This window comes from Letharia lupina, assembly GCF_014066315.1.
Source record: "Letharia lupina isolate WasteWater1 chromosome Unknown contig_2, whole genome shotgun sequence".
Classification (NCBI taxonomy): domain Eukaryota; kingdom Fungi; phylum Ascomycota; class Lecanoromycetes; order Lecanorales; family Parmeliaceae; genus Letharia; species Letharia lupina.
In genome coordinates, this window is record NW_023502971.1 from 2,552,667 (window position 1) to 2,570,431 (window position 17,765).

Below are 17,765 nucleotides of genomic sequence, written 5' to 3' on the forward strand. Positions count from 1 at the left end.
AATATGGCTCGCTGGCCCCTTCCAACGCGGTAGTTCTCCGCTAGGGTCGCTGAACCTGACGATGTGGTCTAACAAAAAGTCTCTTGGGCAATAGCGCAGGCGTTTGCGGCTAGGATGTGGGCGGTGACAGTCATTGGGTTTACTTCAGGGTATTTTTTGACGTTTGTGTGTCCGAGCGGAACGGAACTTAGGGTATCGTTGCAAGTGAGAGGCATGGCGATGAGAGAGGTTGACGGGATTTGGTCAGGGGGAGTCCGGCCCCGGGTTCGAGACCAGAACGCTGGCAGAAAGCTTCGTCTTCAAGGAGACATTCGGACTTGAATGTAATATAATGATGCAAGAGTCGTCTTCAAGCGGTAACAACCAAGGACGTAGTGGTCAACTTCTGCGAAAGCTGTGCCCACGCTTGGCTTATGAGGGCGAGCAAAGGCCGGAATAGTGTGACAACGTTTTTAATTCAATGTGGACGCTTCGGAGGAGGTCCGTTCTCTTCAGTAGTCTTTGGAGACGTCGTCGAGCTTGCTGTCCAAATCGAGCTGATCTGGTTCCGAACCCATTCCCGAGTCTTAATCCGTGTCAGCATAGTCCTACACCACATGGTCCACGCAGAGCGTATGACTTACTCCTTCAAAAGGCTTCACGTCTCTACCTGCCATCTCTCCCCAATCCATGAAGAGAACCCCGTATACCAGGATAACTACAGGAGCAGTGAGCAACGAGAAGATGCGAACATGCCGAAAGCGCACTCACAGAATGAGCTCCCAGAGGCAGCAAGCTTTACAGCCTTGGTCCACCCAGGCCGTGAATATCGTAGCTTGGCACGTCGTCTATACCTGCGTTCTAGACGAAATTGGTATTTGGGGTGGAGCTTTGTGAAGTCGGGCGGCCATTCTTTCTGGGCTTTGTACGGATTATTGTGAATGGTATGCCCCGGAGTTTCAGCCAGTCGTCTCATCGTTGATCTGAACATTCTAGCCCGGAGCCAAGTCTTTGGAACGAAAATACGCTGAAGACATATGAGTAGGTGAAGCGCGCGATGGCCGCTGAATGGCGGCCTTGTCTTGGCACCCCGGACTGCGCTAGCAGGGATCAAATGTCAGACAGAACAGCCGCAAACATTTTGTATTGACTCACACAACACTTGACATTCATGGAGACGTAGCAGAGAAACACGCATGTTTCGTGGGCTGCAGCCCATCAGATCGCAGATTATACCTGGCAACACTGTATCACAATCAGGTGTCTCGCATGGTTCGCGGGCCTCAAAACTACAATTCTTCCGGACGAATACAACTATGGCAGCTGCGAATGGCGCCGCTGGCGCGACCGCGAAGACTTTGAAATTGGAAAATGCAAGAGGCCTGCTCCATCTGAAGGATCGCGGCTGACACGATTTTTACAGACCGAGAAGAGAGACACCCTAATTAAAATCGAAAAAAGATACCAAAAGAAATGGCGAGAAAGCAAAGTTTTCGACTCCAACGCTCCCACAACCTCCGAGATACCCACGGGCTCGATCCTTCCAGCCGAGTTGCGGAAGAAGCACCCCAAACACTTCGCCATTTTCGCATACCCGTACACGAATGGCCTTCTACATGCCGGGCACAGCTTCACCATCAGCAAAGTCGAATTCACGGCTGGCTTCGCGAGAATGGAGGGGAAGCGAGTCTTATTTCCTGTAGGGTTTCACCTAACCGGCATGCCCATCAAAGCATGTGCAGACAAATTGGCAGAAGACGTTCGGAAGTTTGGACAGAACTTTGAGAATTATGAAGAGGAGGATGCAGACCAGACGGTGACGGCGCCAGCGCCAACGCAGGCAGAGACAAAAGAAGACATCACAAAGTTCACTTCGAAGAAGGGAAAGGCCGCAGCGAAGACAGTTAAGATGAAGTACCAATTTCAGATCATGCTTGCATTAGGAGTACCAAAAGAAGAGATACACAGATTCGCCGACGCACATTACTGGCTGCAATACTTCCCACCATTGTTGAAACAGGATCTGAACAACTTTGGGGCTCGGATAGATTGGAGACGATCAATGGTCACGACTGATGCTAATCCATACTATGATGCTTTTGTACGATGGCAGATGAACCGTTTACACGAGCTGAAAAAGATACAGTATGGTATTCGTTATACGATCTATTCGCCAAAAGATGGACAGCCGTGTATGGATCATGACAGGGCAGAGGGTGAAGGTGTAGCTCCACAGGATTACACTGCTCTCAAATTGAAAGTTAAGGAATGGGCGCCGAAAGCTGCAGAGAAAATAAAGGGCAAGCTCCCAGATGGAGCGCATGTGTACTTCGTCCCTGCAACTCTTCGGCCTGAAACGATGTATGGACAAACTTGCTGCTTTGTGGGACCTAAAATCGTCTATGGCGTGTTTAAAGTTTCTGACAACGAATACTACGTAGTTACTAAACGGGCTGCTTGGAATATGGCATTTCAAGGAACCTTCTTTAAGAGTGACAAGTTCGCACGAGATGCTGGCGAGCTTCATCCTGTTCTCGAGCTGACCGGCGCGGAGGTAGTTGGTACCCTTGTCAACGCGCCATTGTCGATACATAAGCAAGGTGTGCGGATCTTGCCTATGGAATCCGTTCTTCCGTCCAAAGGCACCGGTGTTGTGACTTCTGTTCCTTCTGACAGCCCTGATGACTACGCTACGGTCACTGATCTGGCGAAGAAAGCCGAATACTACGGCATAGAGAAGGAGTGGGCTCAGCTCGAGATACCACCCATCATTCAGACACCGTCGTATGGGAATATCACTGCTAAATTTCTCGTGGAAAAGATGAAGATCAACTCGCCAAAGGATGCAAAGCAGCTTGCAGAAGCGAAAGATCTGGCCTATAAGGAAGGGTACTACAAGGGTAGAATGCTAATTGGGGACTTCAAAGGCGAATCCGTCGAGGCAGCGAAGCCTAAAGTTAGAGCGGCCCTGATTGAGAGTGGTGAAGCTTTCGAGTATGCAGAGCCAAACGGTCATGTCGTTAGTCGTAGTGGTGATGAATGCGTCACTGCATATCTTGGTCAATGGTTTCTGAACTACGGAGAGAACGACCCTCAATGGCGAGATACTGTCCTCGACCATGTAAAGAACGACATGGAGACTTACAGCTCAGAGACACAGAATGGGTTCGAAAAGAACCTTGAATGGCTCAATCGGTGGGCATGCGCTAGAACATATGGACTTGGGTCAAAGCTTCCTTGGGACCCCAAGTTCCTTGTGGAGAGCTTGAGCGACAGTACGATCTACATGGCCTACTACACTATCTCGCATCTGCTACATGGCGACATCTTTGGCAAAACACCTGGAAAGCTGGACATTAAACCACACCAAATGATCGACGAAGTCTGGGACTATATATTCTGCCGGCGGGAACTCAGCGAGGAGCTCTTGAAAGACTGCGGCATCAAGAAAGCAGATCTGGAGACCATGCGAAGAGAATTCGAATATTGGTATCCTCTGGATATGAACAGCTCTGGCAAGGACCTAATCCCCAACCATCTCACCTTCTTCCTCTACATCCACATCGCGCTCTTTCCCAAGGAGTTCTGGCCGCGAAGCGTACGAGCAAATGGCCACTTGCTACTCAATGGCGATAAGATGAGTAAGAGCACAGGCAATTTCATGACTTTGAATGACGCAGTGGAAAAGTACGGCGCAGATGCATGTCGGATAGCTCTAGCAGATGCCGGGGACGGAGTCGAAGACGCAAACTTCGAGGAGGCAGTCGCTAATCAAATCATCCTGCGAATGTATACCTTGAAAGAATGGTGTGAAGAGGTTGTCAACGACAAGAGTCTCCGAACAGGCGAAGCCAACGAACTCTGGGACCAGCTCTTCGACAACGAGATGAACACTCTCGTCCACGAAGCCCGACAGCACTACGAAGCGTAAGCATCCGCCACCTCAACCATCCCTTTCCAAACCATACTAACAAATCCCCAAACAGAACCGACTACAAAGTCGCCCTCAAATCTTCCCTCTACGACTTCACCTCAGCCCGCGACTTCTACCGCGAAGCCACCACCGCCGCCTCCCTCCCCATGCACTCATCCCTCATCCACAAATACATCACCCTGCAAGCCCTCCTAATTACCCCCATCGCCCCTCACTGGGCCGACTATATCTGGTCCGAAGTCCTCAAAAACTCCGCCCCAAGCACGATTCAAAACGCCCTCTGGCCCGACATTCCCACCCCTAATCCTTCGTTGACGGCGGCGAGAGAGTATGTAAGGGCTACGAGCAGCGCGATTACGAGTGCGGAGGCGGCGCAGCAGAAGCGGAAGGAGAAAGGGAAAGTCATCTCTTTTGACCCTAAATTACCTAAAAAACTTACCATTTTCTACGCGGCGAGTTACCCAGCCTGGCAAGACGCATATCTCGGAATCGTCCGCGAGTCCTTCAACGGCATGAGCTTCGATGAGAAGAACCTAAACACCAAAGTACAAGCCAAGGGCAAAGCGGAAATGAAACGCGCTATGCCGTTCGTGCAACATCTCAAAAAGCGCTTGATGGGTGGGGAGAGCCAGGAGGTGGTGTTTGATCGGAAACTGGTGTTTGAAGAGGGCGAGGTGCTGGAGAAGATGGTTAGGGGATTGAGCCGGACGACGGGGTGTAAGGTCATTGAAGTTGTGAAGGTGGAGGGAGAGGAGGGGGAGAAAGTGGGGGTGACTACGGTCGGAGAGGGGGATGGAGGGCGGAGAGAACAGTTGCCGTCAGTTGCGGGACAGGCGACGCCAGGGAGTCCGAGTTTTCATTTTGAGAACATTGAGGGATGAGCCCGATTTGACGCAGTCGAAAGGATGGGTGCTTACCCTTTTGCCAAGGATGGTAAGGTCAACATTCGCCTTCATTGTAGCTAGCATATGATGGTCCATAGACAGATGAAAGCTTTTGCTCGGGACGAATTCCACATTGCTCAGCCATATGTGGCCTGTCTGGGTATACATGCTCGCTAATGAAACAGATAACTGACCCGTAGGTCCTGTACGCCAGGGGTATGCAGCCGCTCACACAGTAACACTTTGAAGTCAATTGCAAATATATAATCGCGAAGCAAACAGGACAGGAAGCGAAGATGTGCAACAAGCTGTAGGTTAGTGGCCAAGGCTAAGACTCGATGGCTTTCCGCAAATCTGTCCACTTTTGCTTCAGGCTGTCATATTCGCCGTTAATCTAAAGGTCCGGTCAGTAAAAGTACCCTTCCATTGTGATTATTTGGTAGCATACCTCAGCAAACTGCATCTTCGTCTCCACCAATGTCTTCTCCATATCTGCAATCTGCTCCTCCAATGCTCGGTTCTCGTTCTGCACCTCTATATTCCTCTTCATGATTCGATCCATCTCCTCCTTCAGCCTCTGCTCAACCTCCTCAGGCTGTTTCTCGACCATACTCCTCAGCTCGTCTGTCTGACCCCTCAAGCTCTCGACGCTATCGTACAACTCCTGGTTTTCAACTTTCGTACGAACCAACTCCGAAGCCATTTGCACATGTTCGGTGTCCGACTTTTCTGTTCTCTCTTCAAGCGAGCGGACTTTGAGCGCGAGCGATGCGTTCGTTGAACGAAGCGTTTCGAGTTCGGCTTCTCTTTCCTTTTCTGATCGCTGCTTCTCTTCCCATTCTGACGTATAATGTTTCAGCATCTCCGGGGTAATTCTGACTGCGCAGGCATCTTGGACGAGGATATCGGCGCGGTAGATCTCTTTGTCAATCCCACCACCTGAGCTGCCGAAGAAACCTGACTCAAGTAACGAGTTTGCGGACGGTGCCTGGTCTATGTAGACATCGAAAAGGCGGTCTTTCAAGAAATTTGTTAGACTGGACATATCATTCATGCCAACTAAGTTGTCGGCGTTCTTTTGCATCAAAGCTATACCGAACTTCAGAATGGCACCTTCAAGACCTTCACTAAGGATAAGATCATATACACGGAGGACTAGCTGGAGAGGAAAGCGGTAGGCGAACAAAGTGAGAAACCATTGCGTTGCATACAATTGTGGGGCAACGCCTTTTCGATGGAGGTGGCAGTACAGCGCTGGCTCCATATCTTCGAGTAACCTCTCGAATTGGTAAAGATGCAAATGGAGGCCAGGCATATCCTGTATGAACATGTCGCGAAGATGATACTGATTCATCAGCCGAACGAGAAGGCAGAAAGCCTCTTCCTCGGGCATCTAGAAAGCGTTAGTCTACGCTGCCTTGCTCTTCGTAGAGGAGCTTACATTGAAAAGCAGCGGCATTATCAAAAAGTTCATGCCTTGAGCGTAGCCGACCCCTTCATCAAATAAGGCATATGCTTTGCAAACTCCGAATAGACCCTCCTGAAGCCCAGCAGCCACAGCATACTTCGAATAACTTGTTCGGGCCCCCAGATCTTTTCTGATGACCTTCTCCAACTTCTGCAAAGCAGCAGCATCCTCCTTTACTTTTTTCTTCCGTTCGGCCATCATCGCTGCCTGAAGCTGTTTCATGCTTTCTGCATCTTTTCCTAGCTGCGAATGAGATGGCGATGTCAAGCCATTGGTCGCTGTAGTTGCCGGTGTGGATTGACCAGAGTGCATCGACGATGCTGAAGAGGCTATTGAGTGCTTTTCCTTAGCGCTTCCGTTCATTGGGAGGTTTGTCAGTGCATGACCGTTTGCTGCAGCCATGTGGTCGCGGTCTTTGTCTGTACCCCGTACGACCAACTCTCGGTACACGCCTTCCAGTTCATCGTTCTTACTCTGGGCCAATACCTGCCAAACGACACCTCTTATCGCACTGGGGATGCCACTTGCTATAGCCATGCTGAGTTCCTCCGCGCTGGTCCTTGCAACTGCTGATGGCCCTTCATACACGACCGATTGCCATAAGTCCCAGTCAACAGCAGCCGCAGGATCAGTCATAGCTGAAGGCCCAGCTGACACGCCGGAGGCTGTTCCAGGAGCAAGATTAGGATTGGTTGTCGATGTTATTGGATTAGCGGGGGGAACAGTCGAGACCGGTGATTGTAGAGGACTGGCAGTACCAGCAAGGCCACCTTCCTTCTCGTCTACGACACTTGTTGGACTTCCAATGCCGAGGCCAACGCTTGCACCTCGCCCAATTAGCGCTGCAAGAGCTCCTCCGCTGGCTGTTGGCGACCCAACATCCTGTCCCTCGAGAGACTGTATGCCCGCCTCTTCTCTCATCCGGAGCATCTTGAACCGGTCTCTTAAACTATTTCTTTGCCGTTTTGCACCGGTCGAGTTGTCGGATTCTTGGCCTTCATCCAGCTTGCTCAGCATGAGCTCCGGATTCGAGCCGATCGAGGCTATAGAAGTGACAGTGTTCCGCCGGTCACGAGGAGTTGGCACTTGGCTGGGAGACGGGACAGCATCTTTGGTTCCGGAAGTACTCCTCGACAGCCAGGAAAAACTCATGCCCAATTTCCTCGGGGGTGGAGCTGTAAAAGGTGTAGAGACTGTTGGTTTCGAGGCGGGAGGCGGGCCCCAAGGTATCGATGGAAGGTTTCCAGACAGACCTTGTGATCGAATCGGGAGCTTTGGAGGGGAGGTAGCCATGCTTTTTTCGGTCGTTGCAGTAGCCGTAGAGTCTGATCGTATTGAATTGGTGTCGTTCGTTCCGTCAAGTTGCACATTGTTGAGGGAAGAAGCCGAAATACGGTGCGCAGTGAGCAAGGGAGATTTGGTTGGAGTATCTTCATTGTCTGGGATACGAGCCTCTTGTTTATGTACCGATGTTTCTTCTGAGGATTGTACGTTGGACCCGCGTGGTGTGGAGGGAGATGAGGGTGGTCGAAGATTGGTCAGAGAGCGTGAAGATGCAGATGACCGATGGGACTGGGGCCGATCAGAGTTATCTTGCGCATCCTCGAAAGTGTCCTATCACGATCTTAGCTGGGGCTGCTTCCGCGGCCAAAGCGGAACTATTACTTACCCCTTCCCTATCTGAGCTATCAGCACTCGAAGGAATGGGGCCATTATCAGCCATTGTGGTGACGTGTCTAGGCTATAGCCAGGGCAATGCAATCCAAGGAGGTATTGATAGGCTATGCAATTGGGCGTCGCTGCTCGGTCGTGCCTGCACGAGGAAGGGAAAATTGTAGGAAGCGATAGACCAGTCGTGATAAGGAGTTGAACGGGAGGGAATTGAAGCATAAGAGGTGTGTCTTGATAGTGGCAATTACCCATATACTTGCATTCACTATGAAGAGGCAATTGTTGTATGCCAAATGGGTGTTAAAGCTGGTGTGAAAGCCCGTGAACTGCAAGACAGACCTTGACTCGATTGTATTCTCCACATCCCTTTTAGGACAAGGCTCGGCGACCGACCTTAAAATCTGAGCAGGGATCTTGGTAGACGCAGGCGCGTTATTAATAGATATCTGACTCCGAGTTCACTCGCGTTACTCCTACGTTCAATCTGTCCCGATCAATACAAGGGATGTCTATTGCTGTCTGATTAGCGAACAAAGGGTGATGCAAAGTCCATATAGCGAGGAACTCTCAGGGATGCAGCCCTCCCAAGCATCTGCATGTGCCTCTGACACGGGACTCGTATGCGACCATGCCAGGTCTATTCTCCCATCACAGGCTGCACTCCTCGGCTCGTACCCTTTCAAATGCGCCGAACAGTGCTGTCGAATCCCCGAGCCGAAGCCTTTGAAGACTTTCGATTCTAATATTGCTAGGAGCACCGCGGGTCGACAGCGACTTCGTGAGAATCTGGAGCGAACATCCTCCCTTCCGAACCCATTTAGGATGTGTGGCCTCGCAAATTCCCCCAGATCATCTCCCATCTCCGTCTAGCTGGCCAGCAATCTCTTCTGCATCATCTCAAAGCAAGAGTGGGCACCTCTGTGATTTCAACCCCGTGCTTCTTCAGTGACTTACACGGGCGACAATGTCTCTGGTAAAGATCGCAGTATACTGGATATTTTACCCACTATAGAAACATACCAACTCCTTGATCTGGAGTTTCATGAGGCCAATTGCAGGCTTGTTAAAAGGTATATCTATGACTTCGTCTTCGGTGACCATTACGGCGGAAGTCATGGAGCAGAAAGAAGTACGAGTGTCTCGCTCACTGAAGGACCGGAAAGTCTTCTAGCCTGGCCATTCCTCATAGCTTAAATGGGTAGTGAAGCTGAGGAATTTTGGAAGGACCGAAAACCTACTATTCTTCGGCTGTCTGCAGCTGGCCACTGCCCTAGCCCAGCATCGAACTTACTGCTAGGTTTTGATTGAAGAGACGGCATGGAGGACGCGAATTAGGGTGACAGCTTGCATGCCTTGATCCGATGAGAAAACAATGCAGACATGACATCCACCCATGTTTAGATCTATGTCATGAGCCTAGGCTTCAGACTCGAAGTTTCAGGTGCCTTCGTCACTGGTACCTAGGCGGGAATCCTTCAATGGGGATGGGAACAGGCGGTACCTTGTCCGTAAGAGGATATCAGAAGAGGATATTAGGAATCTTGCCGTGACAAGAACACCTAAACCTTGCTCATGCTTTAATAGGACGTTACAGTAGGAGAGGCTTGACTGGAAGAATTTGTTTCTGATCGAAATGAGATCCTAACCAAAGCACAGGAATCTATTGACAGTTCATGCAGGTCTTGGTCGTTCTCCCTCGTTTGTCGACCAAATGACTTGCTAGTCGTTGATGTTGTAGGATCAGCTAACAACTTTCCTGTTGGCCGACACTCACTGAAGGAGAGACCATTGGCCCATCGCATAGGGTAAGGTATGTAACAAGGATCGAAGTCTGCATATAAATCAACACCCAAACTTCGCACCGCGGCGTTTAGCTCACCTCCCATACCCATCAGTTCTCACACGACCGATGTGTTCCAGTCGCTCACGCTTCCTCCAAATCAGAGCAAGCAACCTTCAAAATAATTGATGCTTCCCTCCTCTTTCTAATCAATGCAGGCTTCTTCGCTCATATCTTACATTGAATTCATTGCCACCTCAAAAGCTGTCTTCCGTGATGCAGTCGAGCGCATCAAGTAGCGACCTCCCCAAGTATCCCTCCATCTTTTCGGTTTCTTCCCGCGAATACTTCTCATTCGCAGCTTCTATGCTCTCTTTGGTCGGCAGCTCCCAGATGGCATCGAACGGCAGGAAGGGCTGGATAGCCTTGAGCTTGTACTGGACAGTATCGTTTCCAGGAACTCTTGGAAGCCCAGGGAAACGACGGAAACCAGAGGTGTTTCGCTCATCGCCCTCCTCCTTCATCTCCTCGACACATGGCCATAGCGGGTCGGGGCGCTCAGCAGGAGGTTCATAAGTGCGCACCCAGACAGATGGAAACACAAGTATGGCACAGAAGTTCTTGTGCTCGAACGATTTCCCTCCAAAGGCAGGCCCAATCTTGACGAGACGACTGGGAGGCGGCAGACGAGGATCTCGTGGTGATTGAACCAGCGCCTTCAATTTTTGCTGCTCTCGTGTCTTTTTGGCGTCTGCGCGGCCTCTTTGGTGCGCCAGCCAATCCTTCAGTGTCTTGGGTACGACAGATGACCTTAACAGATTCATCCTCCCAAGGCTTTCTTCCACTCGCTTCCATCTTTCTTTCTCAACTATCAATTTACTGCTCCACACCCTGGAATTGGTATGGGAAGCTTCTGTGGGCTGCACCACAGTGTGGTTGTTTCGACTTGCTGGTGCCTGTGGGCCTGAGAACTTCGATTGGAAAGGTCTCGCTGCAGGATTCAACATTTCTCCCCTCCACGATGCTGGACTTTGTGAACCTTGGAGGCCGGGATTGGATGGCCTCGCTGCAGGAACTAAAGAGTCAGTGGTGCGACGGGCGTCGGCTTGTAGATCCGGAATCTCGGAATGGGTCGCCATCTGCGGTGCACTCCGAAAGTTGTCACTGCCTATGGATGTGTCTGGAATCCGCAGTGTTAACCGCGGACGGGAATTTTCTTGGACTCTCTCCACTGCAACCTGTCAGGTTCAACATCTTGTTGCGGACTTGATGGATGCTTACCTGGACTAACGGACGGCTCCGTCTTGCTCCAAGGCGAGGCCGGGGCTTGTTTTCGAGCGGAGTTCCACACATTGAAGGCTGGAGCTCTTGCGTTCCAACGGGAAGTCGAGACCTGGCTTGGGCCCTTGGGGACAGAGTCGAAGAATGGGTCTCTCGTGCTCAAACGTGAGGTTGAGGGCTTGCTTTGATTAGTAGGCAATGAGCCGGGAATCCTAGTGCTTGCATCCCTTTGGGCGGTTGGCAGCTGCGGGTCATCGACGAACGAGTCCAGGAACAGGTCCCGTGTTCTTTGGCCAGTGGCAGTTGGGTCGAAGAACGCGTCTCCTGTGTTCTGATTCGACAGCTGGCTTTGGTCACCAGCGAGGGAAGTCAAGGCTGTGTCCCTTGTATTCGGACGCGACGTCGAGGACTGGCTTGGTCCAGCAGGAGTAGAAGCGAACCAAGAGTCTACTTTGTCTGTAGGTGACATAGCCTGAGTTAATGCGCTGATGAAGGTCGAGTCAGGGTATTTGTATGCATTTATTCTAGGCAACGCCGTCTGGGTCACTGTGTTGACGAAGAAGGTGTCAGGGGATCTGTTTGTACCCATCCAAGGCGACGTGAATGTAGTACCCGGCGTTGTGAGTCCTTCATCTGTTAGCCATGATTTCTCCAGTGTTTACTCTGTTTACCTTCGTATGGAATTTCTCCCACCTCGCTTGCTTCCTGGAAGAAATTGCTCATTCCGGGAAATTTTGTGAAGATTTGAACGAGAGACCGTGCTTCTAATAGTGCTTTGTGATTAGACAAGAGTGTTGTAATGGTTGTGTTGTTGATAACCTGTGAGATGTGGTGGATGCTAATGTGTGGAGAGAAAGAGATGGAGTCAAAGAATATATTGTGGGGATCAATGAAGGGCCGAAGATAACAGGAACGCTAGTGGCGGTTGAATAGACACTGTATTCACTGCAGAGTCGGGTAACTGGTGCTCTATGGCATTCATTGCAATCCGGAGATGGTCTCTTCACCTGCGGGGATGCTTCACCGCCAGAAGGGAATGCACCGAAGAAGTCACGCGTTTCTCAGGCTCTTCTCCACACTGAGCGAGCGTATAGTATGTCACATATACTTGCATCTAATATCTATGCTTGCTGGGTTTATTCCTTACTGTGGAGGTTGTATGATGGGGGAATCAGGGAAGTCTTTAGAGGTGAAAGGCGGACGAGAGTTGAGGCAGCTTTTGGCTAACTTCCGAGGTGTCACAAAGTTAGCTTCTGCCCATTCTCAGCCTTGAAACTCGGGGCAATCTACTCAGGTGATTGAAGGGCGTGGTTGCGGGTTGTGCAAATCTGAACAGTGACCAGAGACGAGAGCAAATGTATCTATTTAATATCTAAGAAAGAACGGCGCTGTAAATCAAGAATTCTTTCATGCTTTTGATTTTCGCTCCTCTCATGAGCTCTGATCAAAAGTTGAGGATACTTCATCTCGGAGCAATGATAGGAAGTCAGGCAACTATATGTTCACATATTCCCCTACAAATTTGATGCCTTTTACAGCAAACCATTCCCAAAGCACCCGACAATTTACTTGTATCTCACAAACATGAAACGAGCGAATCAGGAGGACGCGGGATTCCACCAAACATAGGTAGGGCTAGATCAGAGAGGAATGAGAGCCTCATCTTTGCCACCACCATCTTCACACCTACATCTCCTGAAACAGCTATGCCCACCATACCCCTCCACACTTCTTCTGCCCAAACAGCGGTGACAAACACTGCCAATCCCCTTCCACAATTGCTTCAAACGCCGGGTGGGCTTGCTATTCTTGAAATCCAAGGCAGTATCAATCTTCCCACCGCCTCACCTACTTCTCAAACCATCTCCATTGGGCGCCTTGTCTTCCCAGACTACACCGCCAGCGGCTCGCCAGAACACAAATCCTGGATGAAGATAGTCCATCTCTACGTTGGCCAGCATCAGAGGCTAACAGGAGAAGTGAAGAAGTTACCCAACCCTGTGGCCGTCATCCGCAAGCGGGATAGTGGGGAAGCAACTGCTGAGGGAGAGGAACTGGAGATAGCGGAAATTGTCTATTACAAAGTCATCTTCTCCAGTCGCCCCGAGCCTGTGGGGACTTGAAGCTGCCAGAGTGACTTCATCTTGCGTCTGGGGAGGGGCCAGAGGCGCGACTATCAGGCGTGCCAATAGATCGCGCCGGCGCTGCGGCAAGAATACTTGCTGACTGAAGGTCAACGTCACCTTTCGATGAGTTCAACGTTGAGCAATCACATACTGGGAACTTTCCTTCTAGAAGTTCTTGAAAAGAAGCCAGAGGTCTTCTAGCGCAACCATGGGCGGGGGAGATAGCCTCAATCCTGTTGGCATTTTGAAGACGTTGACTACGGCTGCAGGTTGGATACTCACTGTGGTGAGCGCAACCAAACTTCTGGCCTTGCCAAAAATTGATTAATGATTGCAGTCAGTCGCTGTCATTGTTGCTCGATTGGTGCTATCCGCCATCTACAATGTCTACTTCCATCCACTCCGCAACTTCCCGGGACCTACATTCGCAGCAGCTACACCTTTACCCTTCGTATGGCGCCTTCTCAATGGCCGAATGGTCCACTGGAATATGATGCTGCATGCAAAGTACGGCGTGGTGGTTCGGGTGCATCCGGACGAGCTGTCTTTTATCGGGTCTTCCGCCTGGCAAGACATTTACACTGCTCGTCCACAGCTTCCCAAGCCTACATTCGGAGTGCTAGAGACACCGGGTGGCGTACCCAGTATTGGAACCATTCCAGACGCTGAGACCCATGGCCGCCAAAGGAAGATCATCAGCCACGCTTTCTCCGACCGGGCACTGCTGAGCCAAGAGTACATCTTGCAGAAGTACAGTGACCTTCTAATTGATCGACTACGAGATCAGCCTAATCTCCAGGATGGTAGTCTCGATATCTGCTCCTGGTACAACTTTGTGACATTCGACGTTCTCGGCGATCTATGTTTCGCGGAGTCCTTCCATTGTCTCGAGACTGCGGAAAATCATCCTTGGGTTGCCTCAGTCTTCATGGGGGTTAAAGCAGCCCAGCTGTTCACCGTATTTCACCACTTCCCACCTATGAGTACCATCGTTAAATTTTGTCTACCCCAATGGGTCCATGACGAAGCTCAGAAGAGTTTTACCTTTACCCGGGAACGTGTGGACAGACGCATCGCCTCCAAGTCAGATAGGCCGGACTTTATGAAACACATTCTTCAGAACAATTACCCAGGAGGTTTGAGCAGAGACGATATCGATTCGACAACCACTTTGCTTGTGCTTGCGGGCAGCGAGACATCGGCTACGACTCTTACCTCAGCCACTTATTTCGCTCTGAAGAACCCCACTGTCATGCAGAGACTCGTGCGTGAGATTAGAGAAACCTTCAAAAGCCAACGAGACATCACAGTCGCAGCTGTGTCCAATCTACCCTACGTACATGCTGTCATCCAAGAAGCGCTCCGTATGCATCCAACAGGCCCAATCTCGGTCCCTCGGCAAGTGGATAGGCCTGACGTGGAAGTCTGTGGCATGGCTGTTCCGAAAGGAGTGGGTACCTGTCTGCCTGAATATCCTAAATGCTGTTTTTGCTCACTACTCTAGGTACGAGTTGGAATCCCCCAGAAGACGGCTTTCCGATCTCCGTCAAACTTTGTCGACCCAGACACATACATACCAGAGCGTTGGCTCGAAGGTGCGGACCCTCGATTCGCCCAAGATGATAAAGCTGTGTTTGAGCCTTTCATGGTTGGGCCTCGAAATTGTATTGGGAAGACGTGGGTTGCCCTGCACTCTATGTTGTCTCAAACGCTGACTGCTTGAGTTATAGGTTAGCCTGGGTAGAAATGAAGATGGTACTCGCCAAAGTCCTATGGAACTTCGATCTGGAGTTATCTGAGAAGATGACGGGAAGAGATTGGTCTGATCAAAAGGTGTACTTGCTGAACGAGAAGACACCGATGTATGTTAAGATGAGGCCCAGGCTGTAGGAGTGGTCCACAGATGGTATCATATATTGGGTCAAGCTTCAAGCCTACAAGCCTTCTCTCTCTTAATGTCACGAGTTGTTTATGAATAGTATAAATTTTAGTCAGTCAGTGCACAGAACAGAAACGCCGCACCGAACCAAAAAGTGAGATTTCTTTTCCAGGACAAGAACAATTCCTGTGCTTGATTGCTTGGGTAAAACACCTTCTGTGTGGACTGTCTACTACAAAGTACAAATATCCCATAGTATGTCAAATTTACTTGGGGTTGTCCCCCTTCATTTCAACCATCCCCCGCTCAACCTACAACACGCCTTGACCAACATCTCTTCAATGCCACCCATCAAAGCTACACTTTGTACGGATTTTACCCGCCCAAATTCATCTGTCAGCGCTGCCGGACCACGTTTTCCACGCATAGTTTGCAGTCGTGCATCTGTGTTTGGAACAGTCTCCTCCAGCGATGTTCAAGCCACTTCCCTGAATATATTCCTCCACACTCGTTGCATTTCATTGTTCAATGATTGTAATAGCCTCTGAAATCGTAGCAATGATCCCAATCCAAGCCGCTCGGCATTTAACACCGAGAACCTATTAAGTCCGAATGCTTGGCATTGATTTGCGCACTGCTGTATGCAAAAACTTCACGTAAACCACGTCTGTGTCGCCGAGGCTCCTTTCCAACGAAAATGGAGTCAGGAGTCGAGATCGTGACCAGGAAACCTTCGATACCTAGTGGGAAATCTTTCGAAGCCCGACAAAAGCCTCTCGACCCCGAAGCCGCAGCCCTCAAGAAACGAGAAACTTCTGCCCATCAGACCTACGGCCGTGGCCGAAAAATCGCCCCAAAATCCATCAAAGACAAAAAGCTCCGCTCCAATCTTAAATTGCTGGAATCAAAGTATAAAGATGCGGTCCTTAAAGCGCACGATGCAGAAATTCTGCTCGAGCATGAGTCCGGGTTTCTTGAACCCGAGAATGAAGTTGAGAGGACTTATAAGGTCAGACAGGATGAGGTGAAGGAGAGTGTGGCGGTGGAGACGGCGAAGAAGGGTTTCGAGCTTAGGTTGGAGGGTTTGGGGCCGTATGTGTGTGATTATACGCGGAATGGGAAGGGGTTGTTGTTAGCGGGGAGGAAGGGGCATGTGGCGACGATGGATTGGAGGGATGGGAGGCTGGGATGTGAGCTGCAACTGGCGGAGACGGTGAGGTGTGCGAAGTGGCTTCATAGTGAGCAATTGTGGGTGGTCCTCTGCTCATACAAGGTATAATGCTGACGTCTTCAGTTTTGCGGTTGCCCAGAAGAAATACACCTATATTTACGATCATGCTGGAGTAGAAATCCACTGTCTGAGAAAGCACATTGAGGTCACGCACATGGAGTTCCTTCCTCATCATTTCTTGCTGGCCACGGTGGGAAATGCAGGGTATCTCAAGTACACGGACACTTCCACTGGAGCAATGGTGATAGAGATGCCTACTAAAATAGGCTCACCCACTGCTCTAGCTCAATCACCGTACAATGCTATCCTCCACCTCGGAAATCAGCAAGGTACTGTGGGTCTATGGAGTCCAAATTCAACCGAGCCTCTAGTGAAGCTTCAGGCACATCGTGGGCCTGTCAGAGCAATTTCGATTGATCGAGAGGGAAGATACATGTGCACGGCTGGACAGGATCTCAAGATGGGTGTCTGGGACATCCGGATGTATCGTGAGGTCAACAACTATTTCCTACGGCAGCCTGGATCCTCCGTTGCTATCAGTGACAGGAATCTTGTTGGGGTAGGATGGGGAACACAGGCTTCAGTATGGAAAGGACTTTTTGACAAGCACCGAGACGACCAGGAAAAGGTGCAATCTCCATACATGGGATATGGCGGTGAAGGGAGAAGAATCGAATCGCTAAGATGGTGCCCCTTTGAGGATTTGCTTGGAGTCTCCCACGACCAAGGCTTCTCCAGCATCATTGTGCCTGGCGCTGGCGAACCCAACTTTGATGCTCTCGAAATCAATCCTTACGAGAATACCAAGCAGCGGCAAGAAGCGGAGGTTAGAGCTCTACTAAATAAGTTGCAGCCAGAGATGATCTCTCTTAACCCGGACTACGTTGGTAATCTTGACCTCGCTTCCGCAGCTGAGCGAAAAAAGGAGGCAGATTTGGACAGGAAGCCCGAGGATCCGCTTTTGATGGCGAAAGAAAAGAATAGGGGACGAGGGAAGAATAGCAGCCTACGGAAGTTCATGAGAAAGAAGGGGAAAAGAAATATTATCGACGAGCAAAAGGTTAGAGTCGAGGAGCTGAAGACTGAAAGGCAGAAGAGGGCCAAGACAAAGTCGAAGAAGCAGGAGCAGGAGCTGGGGCCTGCGCTGTCGAGGTTTGCTAAGAAAGGACCTTGAGGTCACTTCGGCACAGGACAGAAACATTTATCGAACAAAGATCGTTCGAAGCTGGGATCTATTCGGTTGTCGCCACGGCTACTGACTGAAGCTCAGGGTCAAAGGCCGACTCATCCTGCCAGCTGGAAGAGCACTGGGTCCCGAGTTGCAACGCCGAGAGGCGGCGCTGCGGCTATGTGGACATGAACAAAGAGGATTCTGAAATTGATGAAGAGGTCGCTGTCGAAGGGACTGCCAAAAAGAAACGATGACTAGGCTGAATGATTGCAAGTCTATGCTATGAAAGAGATCATTTTCGCAAGTTTTCGTAGTAGACTATGTATTTATTAGAATACATAAATCTGACGAAGACGTCAAG

The 17,765-nt window shown here is 50.3% G+C and overlaps 6 protein-coding genes across 6 annotated transcripts; 4 read left to right on the forward strand and 2 right to left on the reverse strand.

Moving 5' to 3' along the window:
* Positions 1 to 1,175: 1,175 nt before the first annotated feature.
* HO133_004787 (uncharacterized protein) lies at positions 1,176 to 4,794 on the forward strand (the record flags this gene model as incomplete). Its single annotated transcript, XM_037295700.1, has 3 exons — positions 1,176 to 1,352; positions 1,403 to 3,906; positions 3,966 to 4,794. The coding sequence occupies 3 exons, from the start codon at positions 1,176 to 1,178 to the stop codon at positions 4,792 to 4,794; spliced, it is 3,510 nt and encodes a 1,169-aa protein (XP_037157701.1).
* A 331-nt stretch (positions 4,795 to 5,125) lies between these two features.
* Positions 5,126 to 7,988, reverse strand: HO133_004788 (uncharacterized protein; the record flags this gene model as incomplete). The annotated part of the gene is made up of 4 exons (XM_037295701.1): positions 5,126 to 5,191; positions 5,246 to 6,190; positions 6,239 to 7,879; positions 7,935 to 7,988. 4 exons carry the CDS (start codon positions 7,986 to 7,988, stop codon positions 5,126 to 5,128), a joined length of 2,706 nt encoding a protein of 901 aa, XP_037157702.1.
* Positions 7,989 to 9,973: 1,985 nt separating this feature from the next.
* Positions 9,974 to 11,466, reverse strand: HO133_004789 (uncharacterized protein; the record flags this gene model as incomplete). The annotated part of the gene is made up of 2 exons (XM_037295702.1): positions 9,974 to 10,947; positions 10,998 to 11,466. The coding sequence occupies 2 exons, from the start codon at positions 11,464 to 11,466 to the stop codon at positions 9,974 to 9,976; spliced, it is 1,443 nt and encodes a 480-aa protein (XP_037157703.1).
* A 1,237-nt stretch (positions 11,467 to 12,703) lies between these two features.
* HO133_004790 (uncharacterized protein) lies at positions 12,704 to 13,120 on the forward strand (the record flags this gene model as incomplete). Its single annotated transcript, XM_037295703.1, has 1 exon — positions 12,704 to 13,120. The coding sequence occupies one exon, from the start codon at positions 12,704 to 12,706 to the stop codon at positions 13,118 to 13,120; it is 417 nt and encodes a 138-aa protein (XP_037157704.1).
* Positions 13,121 to 13,331: 211 nt separating this feature from the next.
* HO133_004791 (uncharacterized protein) lies at positions 13,332 to 15,013 on the forward strand (the record flags this gene model as incomplete). The annotated part of the gene is made up of 4 exons (XM_037295704.1): positions 13,332 to 13,409; positions 13,461 to 14,573; positions 14,628 to 14,800; positions 14,854 to 15,013. The coding sequence occupies 4 exons, from the start codon at positions 13,332 to 13,334 to the stop codon at positions 15,011 to 15,013; spliced, it is 1,524 nt and encodes a 507-aa protein (XP_037157705.1).
* A 686-nt stretch (positions 15,014 to 15,699) lies between these two features.
* HO133_004792 (uncharacterized protein) lies at positions 15,700 to 17,407 on the forward strand (the record flags this gene model as incomplete). Its single annotated transcript, XM_037295705.1, has 2 exons — positions 15,700 to 16,250; positions 16,297 to 17,407. The coding sequence occupies 2 exons, from the start codon at positions 15,700 to 15,702 to the stop codon at positions 17,405 to 17,407; spliced, it is 1,662 nt and encodes a 553-aa protein (XP_037157706.1).
* Between the last annotated feature and the right edge of the window lie 358 nt (positions 17,408 to 17,765).